Consider the following 23,620-nt stretch of genomic DNA (forward strand, 5'->3'; position numbering starts at 1 on the left):
ATGACAGCTGCTATTATTTTTGGCTTATAGAAACCATTCTATAAATGTTTGCTTTTGGCGATGGCAGCAAAGAAAGCTACCTTCCACTGGTGGCAGGCGTGGGGGAGGGTGCCCCAGGAAAGGGCATGTCCCCCACACAGGGTATGTCAGAATCTGGAAGGAGCATGTATGTATACAGCTTAGCATACAGTTAATTTATAACTTTGTAGGTGGGAAATGGAAAGATGTCTATGTTTTCATAGTATCAATTGCCAAATGCAATGTTTGACTACATCTTCTTGGCTATAAAACATGGTTTAAAAAATGTTAAGTAACACCAACATTGTGGAAACTAGGAAAGATGTCTCCCCTAATCAGAGCTGTGTGCTGAAAGGTGAGGCTGGGCTGGGTGACTCCTTAAGAATTCTCAACCTTTGAAAGGGAGGCTGCAGGATGGGCTGGGGGTGGTCCAGCATTCCACCTAGGATAACCCTTAGACTTCAGCCCCATCCTGGCCTTGGGCTTGGGAAGGAGAGGGGGGCTATGCTTTATCCTTCCAGCTAAACAGACCATGTGACCATTTGCCACACTTCCTGTCCTTGAGACAGACCTCACTGCCAAAGACAACAGGAAAGACTTTAGTGGCAAAAAAAGATGATATGCAGACACTGTCCTCAAGTTCAGTTTTTACTACAGTGAGAATATTTTTTGAAGGGATATCATTTAAAATGCTGATAGGTATGGTAGTTTGGATACTTTCATGATCTTGTTCTCTCCCCCTTTATTATAAAACATACTTACACAAGATATATAATATCCATACATATTAAAGAATAATCAAATAAAACAAACTCCCTTTTAGCCAGCACACATCTTGACAAGCAGACAAGAGCTGCTGGCCCTCAGGAGCTCCTTTAAGCCTCTGCACCCTCTCCCCACCTGCTAGCCCAGGGTACGGGTGACCGCTGTGGGGATTTCTCTGGTAATCACCACCTTGTTTTGTGTATGGTTTCATCACCTATGTATTTACCTCTAACCTCTAACATTGTTTGGTTTCTCCTGTGTGGGGACTTTATATAAATGTAGTCATACTCCATGTGTCTTCCGGGGACCTGCATCTTTTGCCTGGGTATCCTCTCCTCTTTCATCACCTGCTCTTATGGCTCAGTTCTTAAGGAGTCTTACGCTCTTCTAAAAGTGCGTTAAAAAACGTCCTTCAAACATTCTCCCTAAAACATCATGGCACCACAACTGAACTGCTCTGTTCTGTTCCCTTGGTTGCAAACTGTCTTACACATTTGGGTAAGTGGCATCAGTTTCTCACCTTTTCAATTCAAATATCACTTCCTTATATCAAAGTGACATTTTTGGTAGAGGTAAAGATCAAAGAAATGTGCTCAAACCTTTCAGTGATACCGTCTTCCAAAAGGAGATCTTTTCTCCCAGCACAATATTCTTCACATTTCGTGAAGTCTTTTACGTTTTTTTCCTGTTTTGTCCAACTGTTACACTTCCCTTTATCGTGTTTGCTCCTTACCTATGAAGTCTAAATGTTCCTTTTCGTGGAATTGGGATTTTAAGCTTCATGTCTTTACCATAGCCTTTGAACAATCTGAAGATTTCTATGAAGTCCTCTAACTTTGTATCTTCCCTCCTAAAAAAATGCCTGTTTGGATCAAATGGGCTTTTTATTCTCATAACCCTGCAAACTGTACCATTTCTTACAGAGGAGAAAGGGACATCTGAATGTGTGTATTTTATGCTAAATTTAGTGTCTTCAAGATTCAGGAATTAACAAGTAGCTCAAAGGGCTAACCAGAATCTACCCTTCTAGGGATCGAGATGAACTAAGAATCACACCAGTTTTGAGTGGAAGCATCTATCATTTTAAGATTTGGGGAGGACCCAGTTCCTGCCTGTGGCATACACAGGACATTGGCTTCCTGTGTTTATCCAGTGCCCAGGACACCGGACTCTCTTCAGTTCCCGGGCTATGGCTGATTCCAGAATAATGTGGTTTAAGCTGCAGAAGATCAACACTGGGCAAGGCAGCTGGATGGGAGGATCTGAATTACATAAACATCTAGCTCTGACTCAGACAGGATCTGTTCCCTTTCACACAATGACCTGACGGCACGGCACCAACCCCTCTGCTTGAATGGGCTCTCACCACTGTGTTCCTAAAAGACAGATGGGACCCCCACTTCTTGCTGCTGTGACAAAGTCCTTCATGTGCTAGAGGAGAGTGTCTCTCCGATTTGTATGAGTATGCCTACTGATCTCCCTTCCTTGTCTAAGATAATTTCTGCATAACTCAGTTTTGCACAGAATAACATTTAATTTTCTGGTTCACCTATGCTAGTCTTACCTTGCTAGGTAAAACTATAAATTCCTTGGACAAGAACTGTGTCTTTCTCTATCCTTGGCATACCTGGTCCTAAACTGAAGACATACCAGGTATCGAAAAAATACTGGGTATTTAGTGTATATGAAAACAGAAATGATGATGGTATGTATTCCCATGCACCTCACCTTCCCTGGTACTGCTCCTCCATTGCAAAGCCTCGGGTTTCATTACTCTGCCTAATACCTCTATAAATCAGTCACTCCATCTGGTGACCCAAATGGAGCTTGCCAACTCAAGATGTTTTCTGGTGAATATTTTGTATAAACATTGTATAAAAGGAATTGGCTTTGTGTAAGGTGAACAATCACACCTAAATGTATTATTTTTTAAAGTCAGATTTTTTTCAAATCTTTTCTAGTGGACCTACTACTCCTTTGTGAAGTTCACTTCCAGTTTATGAACATCAAGAAAAACTTGTCACATCTCTAATAAATTCTCCCAGAGCTACAAAACTCTGAGTGAATTAAGACTATGGAAGTATTTAACATTAATGGCAATTGTGTTCCATTTGGTTGCAGTATTTTTGTGCTAGACTGGTGAATCTAGAAAGCCTTCATGAATTAGGAATTGATAAAGAGGTCGGATTTAATTTATGAGCTGAAACATAAACAAAATGGGTGTGGATTGGGTGAATGGTGGAAGAAACATTGAGAACAAAGGTACCCTTTTCGCCAAGCACTCCCTCCTCAGACTCCTAATGTACAGCACCTTCCCTGATCCTTTTGGAGGATGGGAAGGCCCCAAACTCCATGGCCACTCATATTTCTCACAAGCCGGGGCCAGGTAATGAGCTTAGCTCCCTAACAACCTGTACACAAGTGTTTTGATAAAATGGATTGCATATTGCTGATGAATCCCAAGTGAACGTCGTACAGACCCAACAAAGGAGTCAATTTGTACCTCCTGCCACACGACAGGTTGACTGAGAGAATCCTTTTTGCCTGTGAGCCCTGCTTGCATTCTCCCTGGAATGTCATGATAAAAACCAAATGCTTGGATGGGGACACAAGTGAATGTTTCAACTTCCCACTGCCTCTGCAAAAAAAGTTCTAGTAGGAAGAGGATCTGGTTTTTCTTCCATTGCTTTCCCAATTCAGAGTGCCTAAGATACTACTCCCCAAGAGTTATTCCAGGGTGCCCTGAGCAACATACACAAATAGTCACCCCATGATAAATCAACCAACTGCTATTTAATTTACACTTGGGTCTCCTGGAAGTTTGGTTAGTGCTCATCAAACCTCAGAAGCTTGATCTCCCTTGGGCATTCAGACAAAATGAAGTTTTTGGAAGCTGACTAACTGGGTTTGAATTTTGGCTCTGCCACTTTGAGATAACAGTCCTGCCTCAGAGGGTTGAAGATTAAATAATTTACATTAACAATAATACAGTGTTCATGTAAAATGCTTTAAACTGAACCCAATATATAAGTACTATATAAATCTTTGTTATTATTGAGCCAAGGACAACCTTGAAATGTTCGGTAATGACAAGCCCACCTAGATGACACCCCTCTCTCTCTCTCTCAGTCTTACTACAACAGCAGCCTGAGACAAACCACCACAGAGGCAGTTTTGTCCAAGATGTTCTTTACTGGAACCAGTAACCTTTTTTTTCCACACTGGGGGCCCAGCTCCAATTACGTAAACCCTGCCCACCTCAGTGACAGGAAGGAGAAGGAAGGAGGGGGCGGGGCAGCAAGAATCCCCTGGAATCCTGTGGAAGCCATGCAGGAGCCAGACATGCCGTCACACTTGTGCTGGCCCCAGTTCAGGCTATGAATTGGCTGGTCAAGAGGGTGATCCACCTAACTCCTGGGGACACACACCAAATATGTGTTCCTCACATTAACTAGCTATGGTTCTCAATTTATTATATTTCACCGTTAAGAAACAAAAATGATATAACAAAGCATTCATCTGTTGGGCAGAGACTTTTTCTTGGAGAAGGGATGGCTCTCATTCATCTCTTGCTTGATACCCTCCTGATGAACATGTGAAATGACTAGATGGGTTAAGACAATGGGCCATAGCTGTAGTTAAGAATAATCTGGGATCAGGTTAGGGGATTGGCAATACGTATTTTCTCTTTATGTAGCTAGTGTGTCTGGGGGTCAAATCTACCAATAATGGCTTCTCAGTGCTGTTTCACAAACAGTTGGCCAACTGATCAAAAGTGGTCATCATTATAGGCAAATAAAGATGGCAAAGCTCTCATTCCAGCTTGGGATCTATCTTTGTAGAGTATATTGAAACTGTTAACCAGTAAGACAGAAGCTAAAATTTATTGTGCCTGCTGTGTGCTAGAAACTGTGCTGTGCTTTAATGAGATAGCTGTGATACTTCCTGGCAGATTTTTTGACGTAGGACCATTAGTCATTGAAAGTGTGTTGAATTTGGACTCTTGATGTAGAATGGCAGCCTTGTGATCACAGAAGCTTTGATGGAGGTAGGAGCATTTACTAAATTGAGCTTCGAAAAGGAACACTAACCGGCAGTAAAGTTCATTGATTTTACCATTGTTCTTCTCTCACTCACACATTAATAACAAGTGAGTCTCTAATGGGCCCATGCGCAGTTCCCAGGCAGTTGCATTTTCACAGATCTTTGGAATCAGATTCAGGAATCTTATAGATAGATCAGGTTGTCTAACTCCCCTCTTTGTCCTCCCCTATTCTTTATCATTAGCAAGGAAATCAACACCCAGAGAAATATCTCAGTGCAAGCATCAGTGGCAGAAGCCATAGCTAGTACCAGAGTTTCCTGACTCATGAAGCCCTCTTTCCTATATCCTGTGTCCCCTACAAATCAAGAGGGCACAAATAAACACAAATAGCCAAATGGAACACACCCACCACCTGGCAAGATATTCAAAGCCAAAGCACTAAGGGCCAGCAGGGTTATCTGAAAAAAAAAAATTCAGGTTATGTGAGGAAAGCCCATTGCTTAAGCTGAGTAATCTCAATAGACTGGGCAGAACCTTCTCTACAAAGTGCCCCAGGTGCAGAACAACATCAGTCCACCCTCAAAATTCAACATGAATCTAAAAATAGACACTTAAAAGAAAGGCAAATTCTTAACTCCAACAGATGGTGTTGGGGGGAGAGGAGAGGTCTGACGTCAACCAAGGAGGAAACTGGCTTTGTTTGGTGAACAGATTAGATGACTTGGACCTCTGGTTTTGGATTTCAAAATGAATCTTTTTATTTAAATTGGATCATTATGCACCCATTGAACTGTGAGCAACTGACACTTTAGAAGTGTGTAGGTCACTTAACCCAACTGGCAGCAAGCTAAGTTCTTATTTCTCATCAGCCCAGGGTTACACAATCGATTATTTTCTAGAGTATTGATGGGGTACTCTAGTTTCGTCATAAGCAGGCCGGCCTTCCCAGATGCAGAGAGCAAGTCTCCCTTGAGAAGTTCTTCCCCACTGCCTCTGGACTTGTGGGTAATTGAAATAACCTTCCCACCGGTATCTCTACTTTTTTTTCTTTTTAATCCATACGATACAGAGCTGTCACATTGCACTTTCTAAGTCACCACTTCCTATAATATCTTCAAGGAATCCTTTACTTCCAGAATAAGTGCAAACACCTGGCCTGGCATTGTAATAACTCCACAACTTAGCCAGAATCTCCTTATGGAGCTTTCTCACGCCCTCTCAGTGTGAGCCTGCTGTTCCAGCAAGACATGTCATTACTCTCGTAAATTAGGGGTCTATTCCTGCAAACTCCTCTTTTCCTGAAACTTGTTGTGCCCGGCTCCTCACCCTTCACCCAGTGACTCCCCGGAGGGCACATTCCTCATCCACCCCTTCTACAGCAGCCCTTCTCTCCCACAGGAGGCGGGGTAGGGATCAATGGTCTGAAACTCAGCTCCACCACTTGGCTATCTGTGTGACCCCTGCCCAGTGGCTAATCTCTCTGGCTCTTAGTTTCCTCATCTGCCCAAAGAAATGACAACAATACCTATACCCTACGGGACTTGTGTAAGATTTATTAAACAAGTTCTTGCACAAGGTTTGCCACATACTAGATGCTCATTAAGCTAAGTCTCTCCTTCCTCCTTATCACATATTCTTTACCCTAGTTACTCTTTGATGTATATCATCTCTCCTTGAACGTAAGAGTCCCAGGCCCTGTTATCTCTCAAGGATACCTACTAAGATGCTGGCACAGAGCAGATTCTCATGATCAACTGTTTGCCAATGGAGCAGTAGAATGTCCTGGTCACTTACTCTCTCTATGGTGGAAAACCATAGAGAGAGCCAAAGTGGTTTAAACACATGCTTTTAGGAATTGTTTCTTGAAGGCCCTTCTACTAATGATCTAGCCAAATTAGAGACAGCACTCACAGAGAGTATGAGAAATATAAGTTCTGAATCTGCTGCCAAAAATTCCCTCTCTAACAGTATCTCAGGAACATGCCCATTTTAACAATGGAAGGATATTCTTAATGGAGCCCTGCCTGCCTATATACATCAGATTACATATGGGTAGGTGAAAATCAACCAGATTTATTCCAAACTCTCAGCAGTAGCTCAGTGGTCTTCAACTTTTTTGTTTTGGATAGGTGAAATCCTTTCTTCAAATGGTATTTTCCTTGGAATCCTAACATGTGAACCTGTTGAAAGTGGGGCTGCTCTGAATGGAGTAGAAGAGGAGCATGAGGGTCCTCTTGCCACAGCCTATACAGGGTCTGTGTGTGCAGATGTGAGCACACACAGCAGCTCCAAGGGCAGCTCCATAAAACCTGTTTTGAAAGCTACAGCCTAGAAGAATAAGCAAATAGTTTTGGAGAATGGGCAATTATATTCCTTATTAGGGAAAAGATACCTACTAGATGAACATATATACATACATACATTAATGTCAAGAGAATTTAAATCTACTATATGTCAATGTCAAACATTATTTATAAGTTGTACTCAAGTATATGTTATAGAAAGAGAACTATAAATAGGAGGAGGTGATTCTATTGCAGAGAGGAAAACGCCATCCCTGGGAGTGCACTCTGGTTCACATAACTGCTAACATCAGCTCCACAGGAAGCCAAGCACTTACTGGCAACCCAGCAACCCCCAAATGCAGGATCTCTCTGTAGGAGGCCCTCAGATATTATAGAAACCTTGGAAATAATTTGGTTGAAGAACATGTAGTGACAGCTGAAACAGTTACACTGTATCACTTGGTGAAACAGTTTATCAGAGTATGATAACAATTTTATAAATATGATGTATGAACAAATATTTTTAAACTAGAAATATACACATCAAAATGATAGTAGCAGTAATTAGGAACATGCTATTTCTTTTGTCCTTTTCTGAATTTTTCCAATTTTGTACAATTAACAAGTGTTCTTTGTGACAAAAAAAATTAAATATTGTTTTTTTAAAAGTCAAAGCCAACAATTTCTGAAGGAAAACAAAGCAGTGAGTTCTGGGCACCAGATAGAGGCCAGAGCTTTCAAACTGTGGTGCAATTAATATGTTCCTAGGAGGCTTCAAGTTCCAAAAGGTCAGGAAATGTAAACACTTTGCTCACCACTAAATCACTAAATCCATTGGCAGGTAGCATGGTGCCCTAGGATGCCCATGGCACAGTACACAACAGGTGCTCAATAAGTGATAGCTGAGAGGACATATATGAGGGCCTCATCCTACTGCAGCCCATTTTGGATATATAGACAGTCCTCAACTTACGATGGTTCAACTAATGATTTTTCAACTTTACCATGATTTGAAAGTGATAAACATTCAGTAGAAGCCATATTAAACTTCTGAATTTTGATCTTTTTCTGGGCTTGCCATATATGGCATGATACTCTCCCCTGATGTTGGGCAGCAGCGTCAAGTTGAGGTTCCCAGTCAGCCATGCAATCATGGAGGTAAACAACTGATGTACTTACAACCCTTCTAGACCCATACAACAGTTCTGTTTTCCATTTTTAGTGCAGTATTCAAAGTATGTCCCCTTTCTCTCCCTTCTCTCTTGTACTTTTAGAAAACAGAAATGTTTCTAGAAACAGGTTGACAGATCCCTCTATTCTCAGACTCATGGACATTAATTTTTTAAAATTCCAATCTCACTGAGTACAAGCCAAACAGAACTGTCATCCTCAGACCCTTTCTCACGTGTGTGATAGCAAACGGGGACTGCGGAAAGAGGCTTTGGAGGTAAGGGTATTTGAAGTACAGAATTTAGGCAGGAGGGAGGAGCTGAAGTTAGGGGAACAAAGGCTGTCAGGAAATCTTGATTCCAATCTGGGTTCTGTTACAGACAAGTTGTAAGACGTCGCTGGGCCTCAGTTTTCCCATCCGTGAAAGGGACTGGCCATGCTTGTCTCATGCGGACATCATGAGGAACAAGAGTGATGGCTGACACAGTGAAGGCATTTTTAAAAGCAACCGTCCTATTCAAATGCCAGGTTTCCTTAGAGGCAGAGAAGTTACATGAAGCAGCAGCACTGCAGGTGAAGAGCCAATACACATACTTCCCCGCGCTGGGGGCACGTGAGCATTAATTAACTCTACAACCTTCATTTCCTCATGCAGGATGAATCCTGTTCATGCTTCAAGACCTGGGTCAGGTCTTCCTCCTCTGTGAAGCTTTGCACAATGATTATGAAAACCATGATCTCCTCTCTCTGATTGGCTGGGGCACCCCTAGCCTGTCTGCACAGAGCACCCCACCTCCCTTAACCTCCACCAGCTCTCCACAGGCCTCAGGCAACCCCTCCTTGAGAGAACAGAACTTATCCCCCACCTCTTCTGACAGAGGGCCTTGGCATAAAAGTCTCGGTACACCCTGCAGTGATTTGCATAGGTCCTCACTAAAGATGACTTCCTCGAATGACTAAAAGAAATGGCATTGTTGTCCAGCCCTCTATCAGGCAAGGATGGTCTTCAGAAGTAAGGAGTTAAGAGTTTGCTTAAGTTTATCTAATCACATTGACAACTGATTCTACCAATGCTAAGCCTGTACCCTCTCATTGGACCTCACTTCACTGAAATCTGTTAAAAATTACTGAGGCTACCTCAGTTTGAAATTTTGTATTGGCAAGCATATTGATTCCCAGGTGGCTGCCCATCCCACAGACCAACTCATGGTGCTGGACACATTACTCTATTCCTGTGAGGCACTCCCCAGACCCAGTCAAACCCACCAGCCCCTTCTGCATCCTGCTGCCTCGGTGTGTTGTAGTAGGAAAGAGACCCATACTTCCCTCAGTCGCTTCCTTGGCTCTTAGATTTAATCTGACATTGTCAACTCTTTTAAAAAGAAGTCTACCAATGGCCCTATTTTTCACTTGGTTTTTTGCTTTCATGTTTGCTGTTCTTCAGAGTTAACAGTCAAAATAAGCATCAGATTTCTTTGAAACTATTTTTGCCTACTTTGCTAAGACTCCTTGACAGTTCTTACCCCATACTCACAGATTATTAAAACTCATTTGAAAAATGTCTCCAGTTGCTTTTTATGGACTTTTCCATTCTGTATTTCCCCCAGGACAGCAGGGGGTAGGCTGGCCAAGGGAGATTCTCTAGTTCTCTGTCTGTTTCCTTCATCGCAGCTCATGTAGGCAAAGCCCTCTTGGAGCTGGCTTCCCAGGCTGGGTGGGAAATGCCGAAGGGTGAGGAGGGGGATGATTAGGTAGACAGTAATATCTTTAAAGGGGAAGCATCATGGATGAAATTATTCAGGACAGGTTTTATAGGGTCCAGTTGGAAGGGATTATTTCACAATGGGATCATACCAGAATCTAAAAATGTCTGGGAATTTTCATTTCCTATAATTACCAAAAACAAACCTACATTAAACGGGTTTCTTATCCCCAGCCTTCTGCGTATGAGTGGGAAGCCAGAAGAGGCAAACCTGAAGTCACTCCTTGCTATAAGCCCTAACAGTGACCTAGCTCATAACTCTTAGAGCCTCTCAAGGTTTATCTAGCCCAGTGAAGGAGGCTTACAGTATTACCATCCTCTTTCTAATAATCTGCATTTAATCTTGCAGAGGCAGGAATTTCCCTTTCTTTTCCAAATACTCTCCATTTCTTCTTCTCCTTCTTTGCTGTTGTTCAGTCATTGTCATCTCCTTGAAAGAAACAGGACACAGAAAGAGTTGGGAGTTCAGCCATTTCTTTGCCCTTCTCTCTTTCAAACACTACCCATGCTTCAAGGTCCAGGTCAGGTTCCACTTCTTCCAGGAAGCCTTTCCAACTGCCTTCTGCAGAACTCCACATGTATCACCTACAGGGCTCCATCAGAAGAGCTGTCATGCTGTAGACTATCACTCTTTGCATGTCTATCTCCCCACCAGACAGGAATCTCCATGAGTTCAGGGTTGGTATGTTTTGAGCTTTACAGCCGCAGAATCTAGCAGTGTCTAAAATATAATATATGCTCAATAAATACTTAAACTTTTACTAAAATAATTATAGGCCATACCTTTTTTTTTAAGCCAGGAAACAATCATTGTGTCTGTGTGTAAAAATATTACACTGCTGACAATAATTTAACGCCATCCATTTAAAAATCATCTGGCAGTTTTAAATTTGAAAATTTTAGTTTCTCAACAGATGATGCAATTTCTATAATTCCTTCTGGCTCTGTCGGACTTACTGAGCATAATCCCTTTATGAAATGAAAATTATGTCCAGGGTTTTTAGTTGTAGGAGAGAGAAACTGAGAGGAATAGGATCATTCCATCTTGTCTGGAGTCAGAAGTCCTTACCCCTTTTGATACCATACATTTGATAGTTAATTAAGCATAGTTTTGCAGCTTTTTCTAGTTAGCTCGGGTTACTCTAGAAACCCACAGAGCATGCAACATAACAAACTCAGGTCAAACACACTGGTTTGAATTTGACTGAAATTAAAGTTACTGGCTTAATATATCGGCCTGTCTGCCTTATCTCCCTACCACTGGAAAGCTGTTTAATCCCGTGGAGAATGTTCAGAGTACACGAGCCAAGAGCAGGTAGGTATGGTACAGAAAAGGCCAGATCACTTTTTAATTGTAACTTGGTCATTCAGTGGGTAGTAGTGACCATTCTAACTTGTGACCTGACCTCATAATGACGCCAATGGGTTTACACAATCATCGCCATTGGTCACCATACCAGACATGGTACCTGCACCTCCCACTCATCAAAGACCCTCAGGCAGCCTGTGCAGTGTGTGGCCTGAAGCGATATGCAATCTATCAAGAGGTTCTCAAAGGAATGTTTCCATAGGGGCTGTTTTTTCTTAACACTACAAAATAAAGGCCCACCTAAAAATAATTAAACTTCACTTAATATTACTGCTGTCCTATGTGTCATAATTAAACAAGAATGAAAGAAATCTCAGCAGCATTGCAGTCAGGTCTTAGCGTTCCTGAATTATGTATTAGGGTCTTAGTCGAAACAACGTTCAGGGTGGCTCAGAGGAAGTCTCCTTTTCAGAAAACATGAAAGCAAAGCAGGACTGAACTATGGCTGTGGAACCTAGCTCCCATTCCCACCCAAATGCTGTCTTGATCCTCCCTACTCTTCAAAGCCTGGCTTGAGCTCCTTCCCCACTCCAGACCCTGAAGAGCACCCTGTTTGCTAAGTCGTCTTGGTTTGAACACACCCACTACACATTGCTGTTGGCTGCTCTGTTTGCTTATGGAAATGGGTATAACTTCCCCATCCCTGACTGAGGAAACCCCTCCACTTGAGACTCACCTTCCTTTTTGCTGATAACCCCATACCCAGTGTCTACCTCAAAGTCAGGAGAATAACCTGTAAAACTATGACTACTGATTCTCATAGAAAAGGTCAGTTTTCTAAAAGTTAAGTTGGGGGTTTATGAAATGATTCTTAATAAGATTCCTTTCATTAGTAATCTAAGGTCCTTAGTGAGGTTAAAATATGATTCACTTAAAAAAAAGTACTGATGAACATACATCTGTTGTGTAAAGTGAGGGATGTCATATTCTACTGAGTACGGCACGGCAGAGGCAGAGCAAAGTTGCTCTTGTAACTGTGGCTACCTGACACTGGCCTGAGAAAAGAGTCAGCAAATCTCTGAACTACAGAGGAAAGTCCTTCTGTCCCCAGCCTCACCCTTCAGCTACCCAGACCCCCATCTCCATGTCAGTTTGGTTACTGTTCTGCCGTAAAGGAAACCCTTGGTGTCATTCAACACCATTTTGTGCTCTCAAACTGCCACACAATAAGGAGCCTCAGCCTGGATGTTCTGCAGTGCACGGAGGAGAACACTCATTCCCACCCCCTTACTCATTCACCAAGAGGTGTCGGAAAGCTGACCATCCACTGTGGCTTCCCAAGGGCACTTGACCTCTTGGCAATGCCCGAGACCACCTCAGACAGTGGGAGAGATGGCCAGGGGAGGGGACGGGGAGACAGACTCCCTCACTAGGGGACAATGTGTTGCATCGGGCAAAACCGAGTAACACAGTGACGTTGGAGCAAGGCCCCACTGGGCTGGGATCCCAGAGACCGGATGCCAAGGCCAACTTGGCCAATTCAGGGTATCTGTGGGCAAAAGAATTCAATGTCCCTGAAATCTGATTTTCTCACTGGTACAAAAGAGAAAATCTGAAAAAAAATCTTCCAAACCTGATTCTGATGGTGAACACCTACCAGGTGTGAGGCCCTGTGATGGGCACCAGAGAGGATAAAGACATGTAGGATACATTTCTCATTAATCTCTAATTACGCTAAAGTAGAAAAAAGAAAGTTGACTGCATGACTGATCTGTTTCACGTAGGGCTCCGTGTGTGTACATGTACAGGGACGTGCACAGACCCACAAATACTAGGCACCATATAACGCACATCCAAAGCAAGGATAGGTAAAAAGTTCTGTACTTGTTCAGAAAGGGATGCCCAGATTTTTAAAAGATATTTCTTATTCTCTTGAGAGATTAGGGGGATAGGAAAAACGCCATTAGATCAGTGTTTCTCAATCAGTGTGGAAAATGTGGTGGTAGGGGTGGAACTTGGAATCAAGTAATTGGGAAATAGTAGATTAAATAAAGATTACCCCCCTCCCCCAAGGCAGGTATCCTCAGGGACATTAATAAGCAAACTTGCTGAGATACTCTACAAGAGGTCAAGACTGCAGTGTCCCAAGCTATGGGCCACAGAGTCCTTTGAGTTTCTCATGTGATGAGGGTTCTGAGAAAAATACTCCATAAGAAACAGTGCACCAAAGAGACTGTAAATTCCCTAAGGCCAAGGACTGGGGTTTGCTCACCACTGTATCTCAAGCACCTGGCACAACACTGGGCATGTGGGAAGAATTCAATAGAATATAATAAAAATGTGCTGAATGACCGAATAAGTAATTATTCAATTCAAACTGGAATGAGCCAACACTGCCAATGACATGGGGATGGGAGTGTGCCCTGGAGCAGGGACTCACCTCTCCACGGTGGCACCTTCACTGTCTGGGCTCCAGATGGCACAGGGAGGAGTGGTAGGTGAGGTTTCCTTTACCTTCCTCAGAAGCTAAGGGCTACAAACCCTAAGGCATCCTACAAGACTTAGTCATTTTTCTTCCCAAAAAGAGGTACTATGCGCTTCATGAAGAATGCTGACGTTTCTCTTTACAAAGAGTAAGTAAAAAATCAATTATGACACTGATAATAGATTAGACAGCACAACATAGTTACAGTTATCTTTGTTTGTTTACTGACATCTTCTGGTTCCCAGGCTCCCATATGGTAAATTTAAAATACCACCTCATTTCTAAGCCACTATGGCGTTTTTAAGGACTGGTTCACATCCTTTACCTCACATGACATTATACAAGTTGGAAATGGTCAGCGTGGCCTTTTCTTTTTCATTTGACCTGAAGGCACCAGAGAACTTGAGTGATTTGCCTAATGATACCAGCGAGAAACAGAGCAAGACTAACCATGCCTGTTGGTTTTTCCTAGGAGCAAACACTGGGTTTAGTCACTTGGCTTTGTCCAGCTCTATTTGCAAAGAGTTCTACTGCTCTCATACCCCTTCACAAGCACAATCTTGAATGGAAAACTCCATGCCCTTAAAAAAGCGGATTCTGTCAAATATGCCCTTGATCTTTTCAAGGGTAAAATCCATTTCACTTTACAAGGTCTGTGAGAAGAGAACGTAGAGGGTCTATAATTGATCTTTTCATCTGACAGTCAAGATACCAGTGTCCTTTGGTGCTACCCCCACAAGACGGAGGTCCACCAGCTTTTCCCCAACATACCTTGGTCTGGAAGCAGCAGTACAGTTGGGTAAGATATGGGTGTTTCCGGGCCAAAGCCAAAATCCTCTTCTCTGTCATGGTGCAGTCTACATCATCGTCCTGAAGGATGACATCCTTCTTTAGGACCTTCACAGCATATACCTCATCTTTGCCTTTCAGCTCTGCCAACATGACCTGCAGTCAACCCAAACCACCACCATCAGTCTCCACATGTATGGAATCAAAACAAGACACACAAATCAATACTGAATGCTTTAAGAAAAATTTTTTGAACTTTAAATACTTTAACAGCATTAAAAAATGTTTAGAAAAACTACCCATCCTAATATACCTACTACAATTTACTTATTTGTTTGTAATTCTAGCATGGGTGCATGCAAGGAGAAGTTCAATGCACATATGTTAAATAATTATTCACATGTTCATATACCTTTGTCATACTTGCAATTATAGCACAGCAAATGTATTAACTGAACATTATTTCATAAGCATTTATCTACATGGTCTCCATCATTATTACGGCTGCTGATACCGAACTCAAGTGAACATATTACAGTTTATTGAATCACTTAAATTAGACACTTGTTATATTTAATCAAGTATTATATAATAGTATCTGAGTATTTCTGTACATACAATCTTTTTTCTTTTGGATCATACCCTTAAGATGGAAAGACTTAGTAGAAGATTATAAATTAAATATTTTGCACATTTCGGCCACTAACAATATAGAAGTGCTTTAGTTTCATGGCAATATATCAACATTGGCTGTTTCACTCAAAAAGTTTTGTTTCTCATGTAATAGGTGTTAAATATTACCTCAATGATTTTTTAAGTTGTAGTGAAACTTCAATATTTGTTTTCTAACTGTGTTTGTGTGTGAATTGTCAGTTTTATGTCTTTTCCTATATTATTTTCTTATGAATTTGTATGAGCTTGATATATAAAGATATAAACCTTTCACTTGCTACAAAGGTTTTTTTAAGCCTGTGTTAATGATTTTTTTGTTGCTTTACTTTTTACCGAACAGTATCATTTTTCTTGATGTGGCTGAAACTTACTTGCCTTTATAGTTTCTTCTGCAGCTTAAAAGCTGGGAATGTGATTTCTTCTCCAGAGACAATTAACAGTTCAATTTTTTCAAAGTTTTCCTACCATTTGGTATTTCTGCACTCATTTCTCTATAAAATGTGACAAGTTTTTCTCCTTTTAAATAACTAACTCCTGAGTATAATATTCCAGCATAAGTAGTCAGAGTTGAAGAGCAGTAGCTCAGAAGCTTATGGAGAGAATTCAGGATGTTAACCTGAAGACCTTCCAGTATATACATATCATGAAAACTCTATTAAACTGACTTAAACTTTCGCTGAGATTATTCCTAAGAATCTAAATGCTTTAGAGTCATCAAACTTCCCATCATGCCTACACCACATGGAAACCTAGAAACTCTGCCTGCTCATTTCCCTTGAATCTTGCTCAAAATTAAACCTGCTCACATTCCAGAGTCATACCTAGGCCAGAGGACTGGGCTCTGTTTCTTATGTAGCCAGTCTCTAAAGAATGTGATTGCTTCAGCTTTTGCCATGTAAGTAAATTCCAGTTACCTTCCTGCCATGATAGACAATCGGCCTAAAATCAGGGCAGGTGAGAAAGGCAGGGGACAAGGTCCCATGCCTCGGGGGCTTTACAGAGCCATTCCCTTCAGAGATCACTGGAGAGGCTCTGCAGCTCAGCAAGGTCACTGACCCACAGGCTGCTGCTTTATTTAAGAGTCCAGGACATGTGAGGGCATGTGACCCCTGGGAGCTGCCAGAGACAAGTGTTCGGCCCCAGAACAGGCCTCTCTGCTCTGGGAGGTCCTAGGAAAACTACTCCCAGGCACAGGTTTGCAAAGAGCAAGAGAATAATCAGGGATCTCAGCTGAAATGTTAACCATCTCCTTAGGCTCTCTGCCCTTCCATTTTCTTTCTATAATTATTATTCTTCAGTCTCCCTGGCCATCCAATGTGGCTGCTCACCTCGAATGCTTCACTGAGCACACTCTGCATACACCCTCGCACTACTGCATTCATCTCAGGGGGGTGGACAGAGAAAATGGCACAAGGGCAGAGGGACCCTGAGGTACGTGAGACAATGATTTTCATTCTCTTGCCACTTATAGAGGATAAACAAAACATTCACGAAGTTCACTAAGGCAGAGAGATTCTGGAGTTCATTTTCAAAATCTTTGCAATGAATTAAAACCAGAATTTCAGATGGATCTCTGAAGAGAGGAAGAAGTACACTGTTACTATTAGTGATAATGGAATGCCAAGCACACATAAAGCAATCTAAACTTTTAAAAGGGCTTTTTCACCCACCATCTTGCTTGATTCCTGTCCTCATTTGACAAATATGCAAAACTGAATCCCAGAGATTAAATGACCAAAGTCCCATGGCTAATTAGCAGCAGACCCAGGTCCTATCTCCTGGCCTCAGGACATTTCCACTCACAAGGAAGGAAAACGTTAACAAGACCAGGCTGAAATGTTCATCACTTAATCTTAGATCAAACAGATGGAGCGATGCTATGGGGCAGAGAAAATCAGCACCCTACCGGCGCGCCACAGACCTTGCCAAAGCTGCCTTTGCCCAACACCTTGATGAAGTTGAACTCATCCAGGCCCAAGCGCTTGGCCTGGCCTTGCCGGACTTCGCCGTTCTCGCCAGGGCTCGCCAGCTGGCCATCACTGGATGATGCAGCCCTGTGCTCTTCCCCTCGGTTGTCAAATGACAAGGCTTTCCGGATGTTGTTTTCAAGTTCTTTTAGTTCTAGGGCCAAGGGTGATAAGATGTTGCATTAGTGCACACCTCATGAGCCCCTCCTCTAATGGGAGTAGTTAATACTCAAATGTCCATCCATGAGCTCTCAACCCTCTTTCTGGTTCTTCATAAGAACAGATCGAGCCTGGCATTCCTTTGTATGTTCCTTCATCTGCTCTACACACTTTCACTGGCACCTAATGCATAGCAGGGCCTCAGTATGCAAGGCAGACACAGTCCCCACCAACCAACCCCTCCAGATGACACCGGGACCAGGTCACCTCCCGAAAGCCCCCTTCAGTGAGCAGCCTATTCCTTACAGGTATAATGCAGACATCCTGGCCTTCTCCAGGACTTGCAGACTCCCAAAAGCAATAGGTATTCAAATTTCCTTTGAAGTTTAAAATGACTTAATGAGAATTGCCATCACAGTAATCACTGATGACATAATTATTTCAACAGCTATTCCCAGGAAGCCTAAAGGACATCACTTGGCCTTGTTGCTGGGTTTATTCTAAATTCCTGTCTCACACAAGGCTACTTAACAGAATGAGCAATGGGCTTATCATTAACTAAAGAATTGCTTCCTAAGAGTGACATGCAGCAAATTTATCTCAGATGGGGCAGGGGCTCCTCAGTACAATTTCACAACTATGGGACAGTCTTGTGCCCCTCCAGAGTATGTGACCTGAACTACCCGGGGTGATAATGCTAGATGATCTTGTGACCTTCTCTATTTGAGGAAGCTTTATTGTTAGCTATTCATTCACCAAGACACACACTCCTCAGCGCAGAAATGGGCATCTTAAGTATAATCCGATTTTAAAAGATGCTCATGAATCACTGGGATTACAGAAGAGGAACACCACCTATTGCCCTTGGAAGTCACAATCAGGTATGAGCGATCAGGTGCTGTGACATAAAGGCATCTTCAACTGCTTTTCAGGACTGAGGCGCATGAGAGCTCGTGTAGGGCATCTGCAGAGCTCCCTTTCATCTGGAGTTTGGCTCCTCTGAGATGTGTCGGACAGGGGGAAAACTTGAGTCTGAGTCCACAGGTATTCCCCTGCCAACTCAGCAGTTTTCTATTACTTGCTTTTAAGTGTAACTTTGAGTCTCAGCATACAGCTAAAAGTCTCAGTTTCCAAGGTAAGTTATTAAATGGGTTTTGGAAGACAGAACTTAGGTGTTCAGGGATACCAAAGTTTGAAGAAAACGTCTATGCATTCCTGGAATGGAGGAAAGGAAAACTAGATCTTATTTATTCTGTAACAATGGTGTGTCTTGCTGAGAGGGTTTTTGCATCCACGTACACTCGCATCACTGCTGTGTAATACTGGTACTAGACTGACCAGGGACAAAAAGAGACAGGGTGTCCTGCCAATACCAGACAGTACATTGGGCAGAAGCTGGGCCTAGAAACCACGGCCATCTCACTCTTACTTGGGGTCTCTTTACCATATGACCCTGTCTCCTTGAAGTTCTCAAAGGAGGTCTCAATCCTAAAAGGGACATATGGAAATACCCACACTGGTCCAGGATAATACCTACTGGTCTGGAGGCCCCAGAGTACCATCAAATTACTTTTGAATGGATCAAATCTCTTTTGGAATGAAGCAAAGTATGAAAATGCAGAGAGTTACTCAGAGCAGCAAGAAGAGGGGCTCAGACCAATTATTTAGTGACCTCAGGGTTGGCACCCTCCCCTGAAGCTGTTCTCTTTGTTCCTGGGTAAGTAAAGCTGGGTTTGCTGACCTCCGGGGAAGGTTTGATGGCACAGATTCTGAAAGTGGGGTCCTAAAGCCAGGAGAGGCATGGTCTTCAGACTTTAACTCTCTGATCTTCCACTTCCCACCCAGTACACGGGACAGTAATGCAAACCCTGCATACCGCTGATGTGAGCATAATATCAGGATAACAAATACAAACGGGGCTACAGAAAATCAAGGTACTATTGTTCTGTAGTGATGGTTATTCCTGATGTGCAGATACATACATCCCTTCCAGGGGATGTCTGGTTCTGGCCAGCAGAGGGCAAGGTTTTAAGTGTGTTAGCCTCACATCAGCCTCAGTTTTCCTAGATGCTTGTACAATTTAGAAATGTCACATTACTTTAAGTATTCCCATGGGGAAGGAGGTGACATCTTGGGCTGGGCTTTAGGAAGGAATAGGGTCTAGAGCTGGTTCCCTCCCCCACTTCTCTCAGTCTCCATCTTCACCTCCCTATCCCTACCCACTCCCCATCAGGAGGGAGACACACTCCCACCCCCTGACTCTTGCCCCAATCTTAGGTTCTAGGTGTGATGATCAGAGTCAGGAAGGGGGCCAAACCCAACTCAACCGAGTGGTGCTGACGGGTCTGGGAGCAGACGCCGGGGCAGAGGGAGGACGGGCTGTACCCTCACCCTGTGCTGCACCTGGAACCATGGAGAGAGGCAAGGGAAAGGTGAACCATCACATCACATGCTCTTTCTTTTACCCCAGCCTAGAAGGGACTTAAGGCAGGCAAGGCCAAATAGTGCCTCACCCTCAAGAAAGCCTTGTAGAGTAAAAGAACAGCTAATGAGTCAACAGGGAAAGGGTGTCTGAAGACCTTCCAGGGCCGTTGGCTCTTTCAGCTAACAAGGTCATTCCCGGGTGGAGAGGCCTCAAGCTCCTTGGTCCTTCCAGCGACAGAGCTCAGAGGTACAAGCAAATCTGAGGGTCTCACCCTGGTCACAAGGGGAGGTGGGTGCCGACTTGGATCGATCTTCCTCAGATGGTGAGCTTCCAGAAGCAGGCTGTGGGGACTCAGCACCAGCCATGAGCTAGAGAAAGGGAAAGAGGGGAAAGAAGCATCAGAGGGAGATGGTGAGTGTCTGTGAGGTCAGAAATATCAGCACGCTATGCAAAAGGCCAAAGGGCATCCTTGGGGCACAGTCCCACTCACAGAACTCATATTCTGAAAGCACAGACTCAAGGTGCCATTAGACAATTCAAGGGAGAAAACAAGAAACTTCAATTTGCTCAATTTTTATTCTATCCAAATATAACTGACCTTTTAAAACAAAGTTCAACCTCACCCCCTCCTAAAATCCTCTCTTGCCTTTGCAAGCAATGCAAGTTACCTCATCCAAAGCAATCTGACACTTGTTGACTTTAACACCTATGTGGCATTTATTCATTATCTTGTTCAGCTTTATTTACGTAATAATATCTGTGTGTGTATATTATGTGGGGCGCTCTACTCAGGTAGACTATAGGTTCTTTGAAGGTAAGACTCTATCCAGTATTTGTATTGCTCCTGGTGACCTGCACAAAATGATACACATAATTGAAGCTCAGATATTTTTAGATGTATTGATATTTGTTGGCAAATTTTAATAGAACACCCCCAGTGAAGTCTCCTTCCTGGCATAAAGGCAGGCATATCCGTTTTAAGTTCCTGTCAAAGTCACAAGCTCTTCTGCTTACATCTGCTCGTAATCTTACCAGCTGCATGCACACAACCTTTCTGAACAATGGACTACATGCAAGGGGTGACGTGAAGGGAAGTGAAGCCCAGTAAGCCCAACACTACTGTAAAGAAGTGCTGTTAGCCTCTGACTGAGGGCACCTCTCCCCCACCCTCCCACACAGTTGGAATGGCTACACGGCTCCCTTTATTTTCCCTTCAGGAATTGCATCAGGAGCACTGTAGCAATAAAAATATCAGGACTCAAGTCCCTTAGTCTTTTACTCTGCCATCCCTGAATTCTCTGTGTTGGCTTCTTACTACTGGGCTCCCCCAAATCCAAGAGAGACTGATGATGTCTGGCTACTGGCATTATAGCTCATGTAAATATGGGGAAGAAGGCAAATAGTTTTCTTTTAAATGTTTCATAACAACTAATATTCTGTCTCAGTTCACTTCTAGCAAGGAAAAAACCCATGTTTCCTGAAAAGAGCTCTCTGTATAGCTCATGTGTGTCCAACATTGTCATCACAGGGTATTTGCTTAATCCATCTCTTCAGTGGGACCCTAGTATTTCTAGGTGCTGACATTCTGCTTGCAATTGCAATGCCTTGTCAATATGTGAAGCCCTGTTTCCTGCAGTAGGATCTGCAGAGCTAGAAGAGCCCCCAGAAGCCCAATCTCACAGCTAACCAGGGAGAAGAGAATTTTTTCCTCCAATGCTTATAAAACAGCTTTGTTTATTGGGAAGGTAGACAAGGAGAAATTTAAGATGGAAACAATCAAACTTCCCTGTTCAAGGGAAAAGTCTCTTCTGAGAAGCACCAGGGGAATGGTATGGGCAGCTTCTAAAATGAGAAGAGAAATGCAGAGCCCTTCAGAGATATTTCAGGGCAAGATTAAGGGAGAACATTTAGGAGTCAAGATTGGAAAAGCACCCAGGTTGGAAAAGCTTGAGAATGCCTGATACTGGGCAATGAGGGCCACTGCCCACTCCCCCACCTTTCACCAGGACATCTTGCTTAGTTAACATGATTCTCATTTTCTCATAACTTACTTTTTCAAAGACCTCTTACATTTTCTAGGCTGGGAGCCAAAGCTAAGAAAAGCCTTCAAACAAAATGCAATGGATGCCTGTAGCTTTGTTTACATCTATGGGCCCTAACTTACCAAAAAAACATTTTAACAAATGGATCTCTTCCTACTAACATTCTGCATGTCACACAAATAGAGATGGGGCTTTGGTCTCCAAAGAAAGGCCCAGATGTTTCATGTTGTGGGGGCACTGACAATATTCCTTGGTCAGCTGAGGGCCAGCACTATCACAAATTTTCTTGGCTTGCTCTCTAGAAAAGAATGTGCTTTCTGCACTTCATCCATGTACCCTCATTATAGTTATACCAGGGACAAAGTTCAAACACTGACATTGCTTTCATGCCAGTTCTAGGAGCAGATAAGTCATTTCCTTGTCTGGAGCTGTCCTTTTCTAGAGGGAATTCCATAGTCCTTGTCTCAAAGTTTATGTTCCCCTGAGAAACATGATCCTTGAGGCCTGCTTTGTTTTTCCATTACTTCTGGGACTGAAAGGAGACTTAAATGTTACCTGCCTGGCCACTGTTGGTTTTATTTTTTCCTTGAAACACATGCTATTTTTAAGAGTACAGTGTATCAAGCCCAGCAATCATACAATCTCATTCTAGAAGACTCTCAGGAAGCCAGCAGAGAGATGCTGGCCCACAAAGAGCTCCAGAAATACCCCCGAATAACCGGGTACCTTTTTCCTCCTCTGGCCGCTGTTGGTGATTTTGTCCGGAGTGACGCCTAGGTCGGCCAGCACTCTGGCGATTCCTCTGGCGTCCACTCCGCAGTTGGGAGCCACATTGGTCTCGCAGCGTCGGTGAACGTTCATCTTGCAGACTGTAAGGAGACATGGAGAAGAGACTTCCAAATGTTCACAGACTGAAACATGACCTTAGTTTTTTCTGATTGCAAAAGTAATACATGTTCATTTGACAGAATTTGGAAAATGCAGAAAGACAAAAAGAGAAAAATAAAAATCGCCTATCATCCCATCACACAAAACTAAACTCATCCATCAAACCACCATACAGAGATAACCACTGTTTACAGATAAATATCACATTATATCTCCTTTCAGGGAGCAGAACACTGACTGTAGAAGAAGTTGATTGGTTTATCTGAAGAAAGTTCACTTGGATTCCGAACCCAAATGGGTCACATATATACCCATCTCATTACTCTGCTAAAATGTGGGAATATTGTGAGAGTAATGTCCACAGTAGAGCATATCAAGATACGCATCTGAAAATGAGGAGATTGAATGAGGTGACCTCCAAAGCCCTTTTCAAATCTAAAATCCAATTTCAAAGGAACAGAATCCATCCCTGAATGTCTTTGTTTTGTGCATATCACTCAGTTGTCCTTGGTGTAGAACATCAAAGGTAAAAACAAACTGTTCTGGTTTCTAGTCCAGCATGTAAGGAGCATGGAAGTTGTCACTCAGCCCTAACAAGTACAAAGCTGAACAAAGTAAAAAACCAATAACTCTTCTGAGATTTCCCAGAGAAATAAGGTCACAGGGTAAACTGCTGCCCCCAGAACGGGGGAGACAGATGGGAACCGCAGTGAATCAGAGCATACTGGAGCAGAAATCCCCAGCAGCGACCTCTGCGGGACCCCAAACCTGAACTGAATTGGCAAATCGCTGGAATCTCAAAGACAAGTTCAAGAGTCAAAATAGGGGGCTCCCACCCC

General features: G+C 42.9%; 1 protein-coding gene across 3 annotated transcripts in view; it reads right to left on the minus strand.

Moving 5' to 3' along the window:
• Window positions 1-23,620, minus strand: part of PRKCE (protein kinase C epsilon) — a 497,134-nt gene that overhangs the window by 132,784 nt on the left and 340,730 nt on the right. For all 3 annotated transcript variants that reach the window (XM_036925881.2, XM_036925883.2, XM_036925882.2), the window contains exons 7-10: window positions 22,620-22,762; window positions 20,123-20,219; window positions 17,222-17,421; window positions 14,611-14,784 (exon numbers count right to left, since the gene is read on the minus strand). In XM_036925881.2, coding sequence (XP_036781776.1) covers window positions 14,611-14,784; window positions 17,222-17,421; window positions 20,123-20,219; window positions 22,620-22,762 — 614 coding nt within the window. The remainder of the gene's footprint in view (window positions 1-14,610; window positions 14,785-17,221; window positions 17,422-20,122; window positions 20,220-22,619; window positions 22,763-23,620) is intronic.

This window comes from Manis pentadactyla, chromosome 2, assembly GCF_030020395.1.
Source record: "Manis pentadactyla isolate mManPen7 chromosome 2, mManPen7.hap1, whole genome shotgun sequence".
In the NCBI taxonomy this organism is placed as follows: Eukaryota; Metazoa; Chordata; class Mammalia; order Pholidota; family Manidae; genus Manis; species Manis pentadactyla.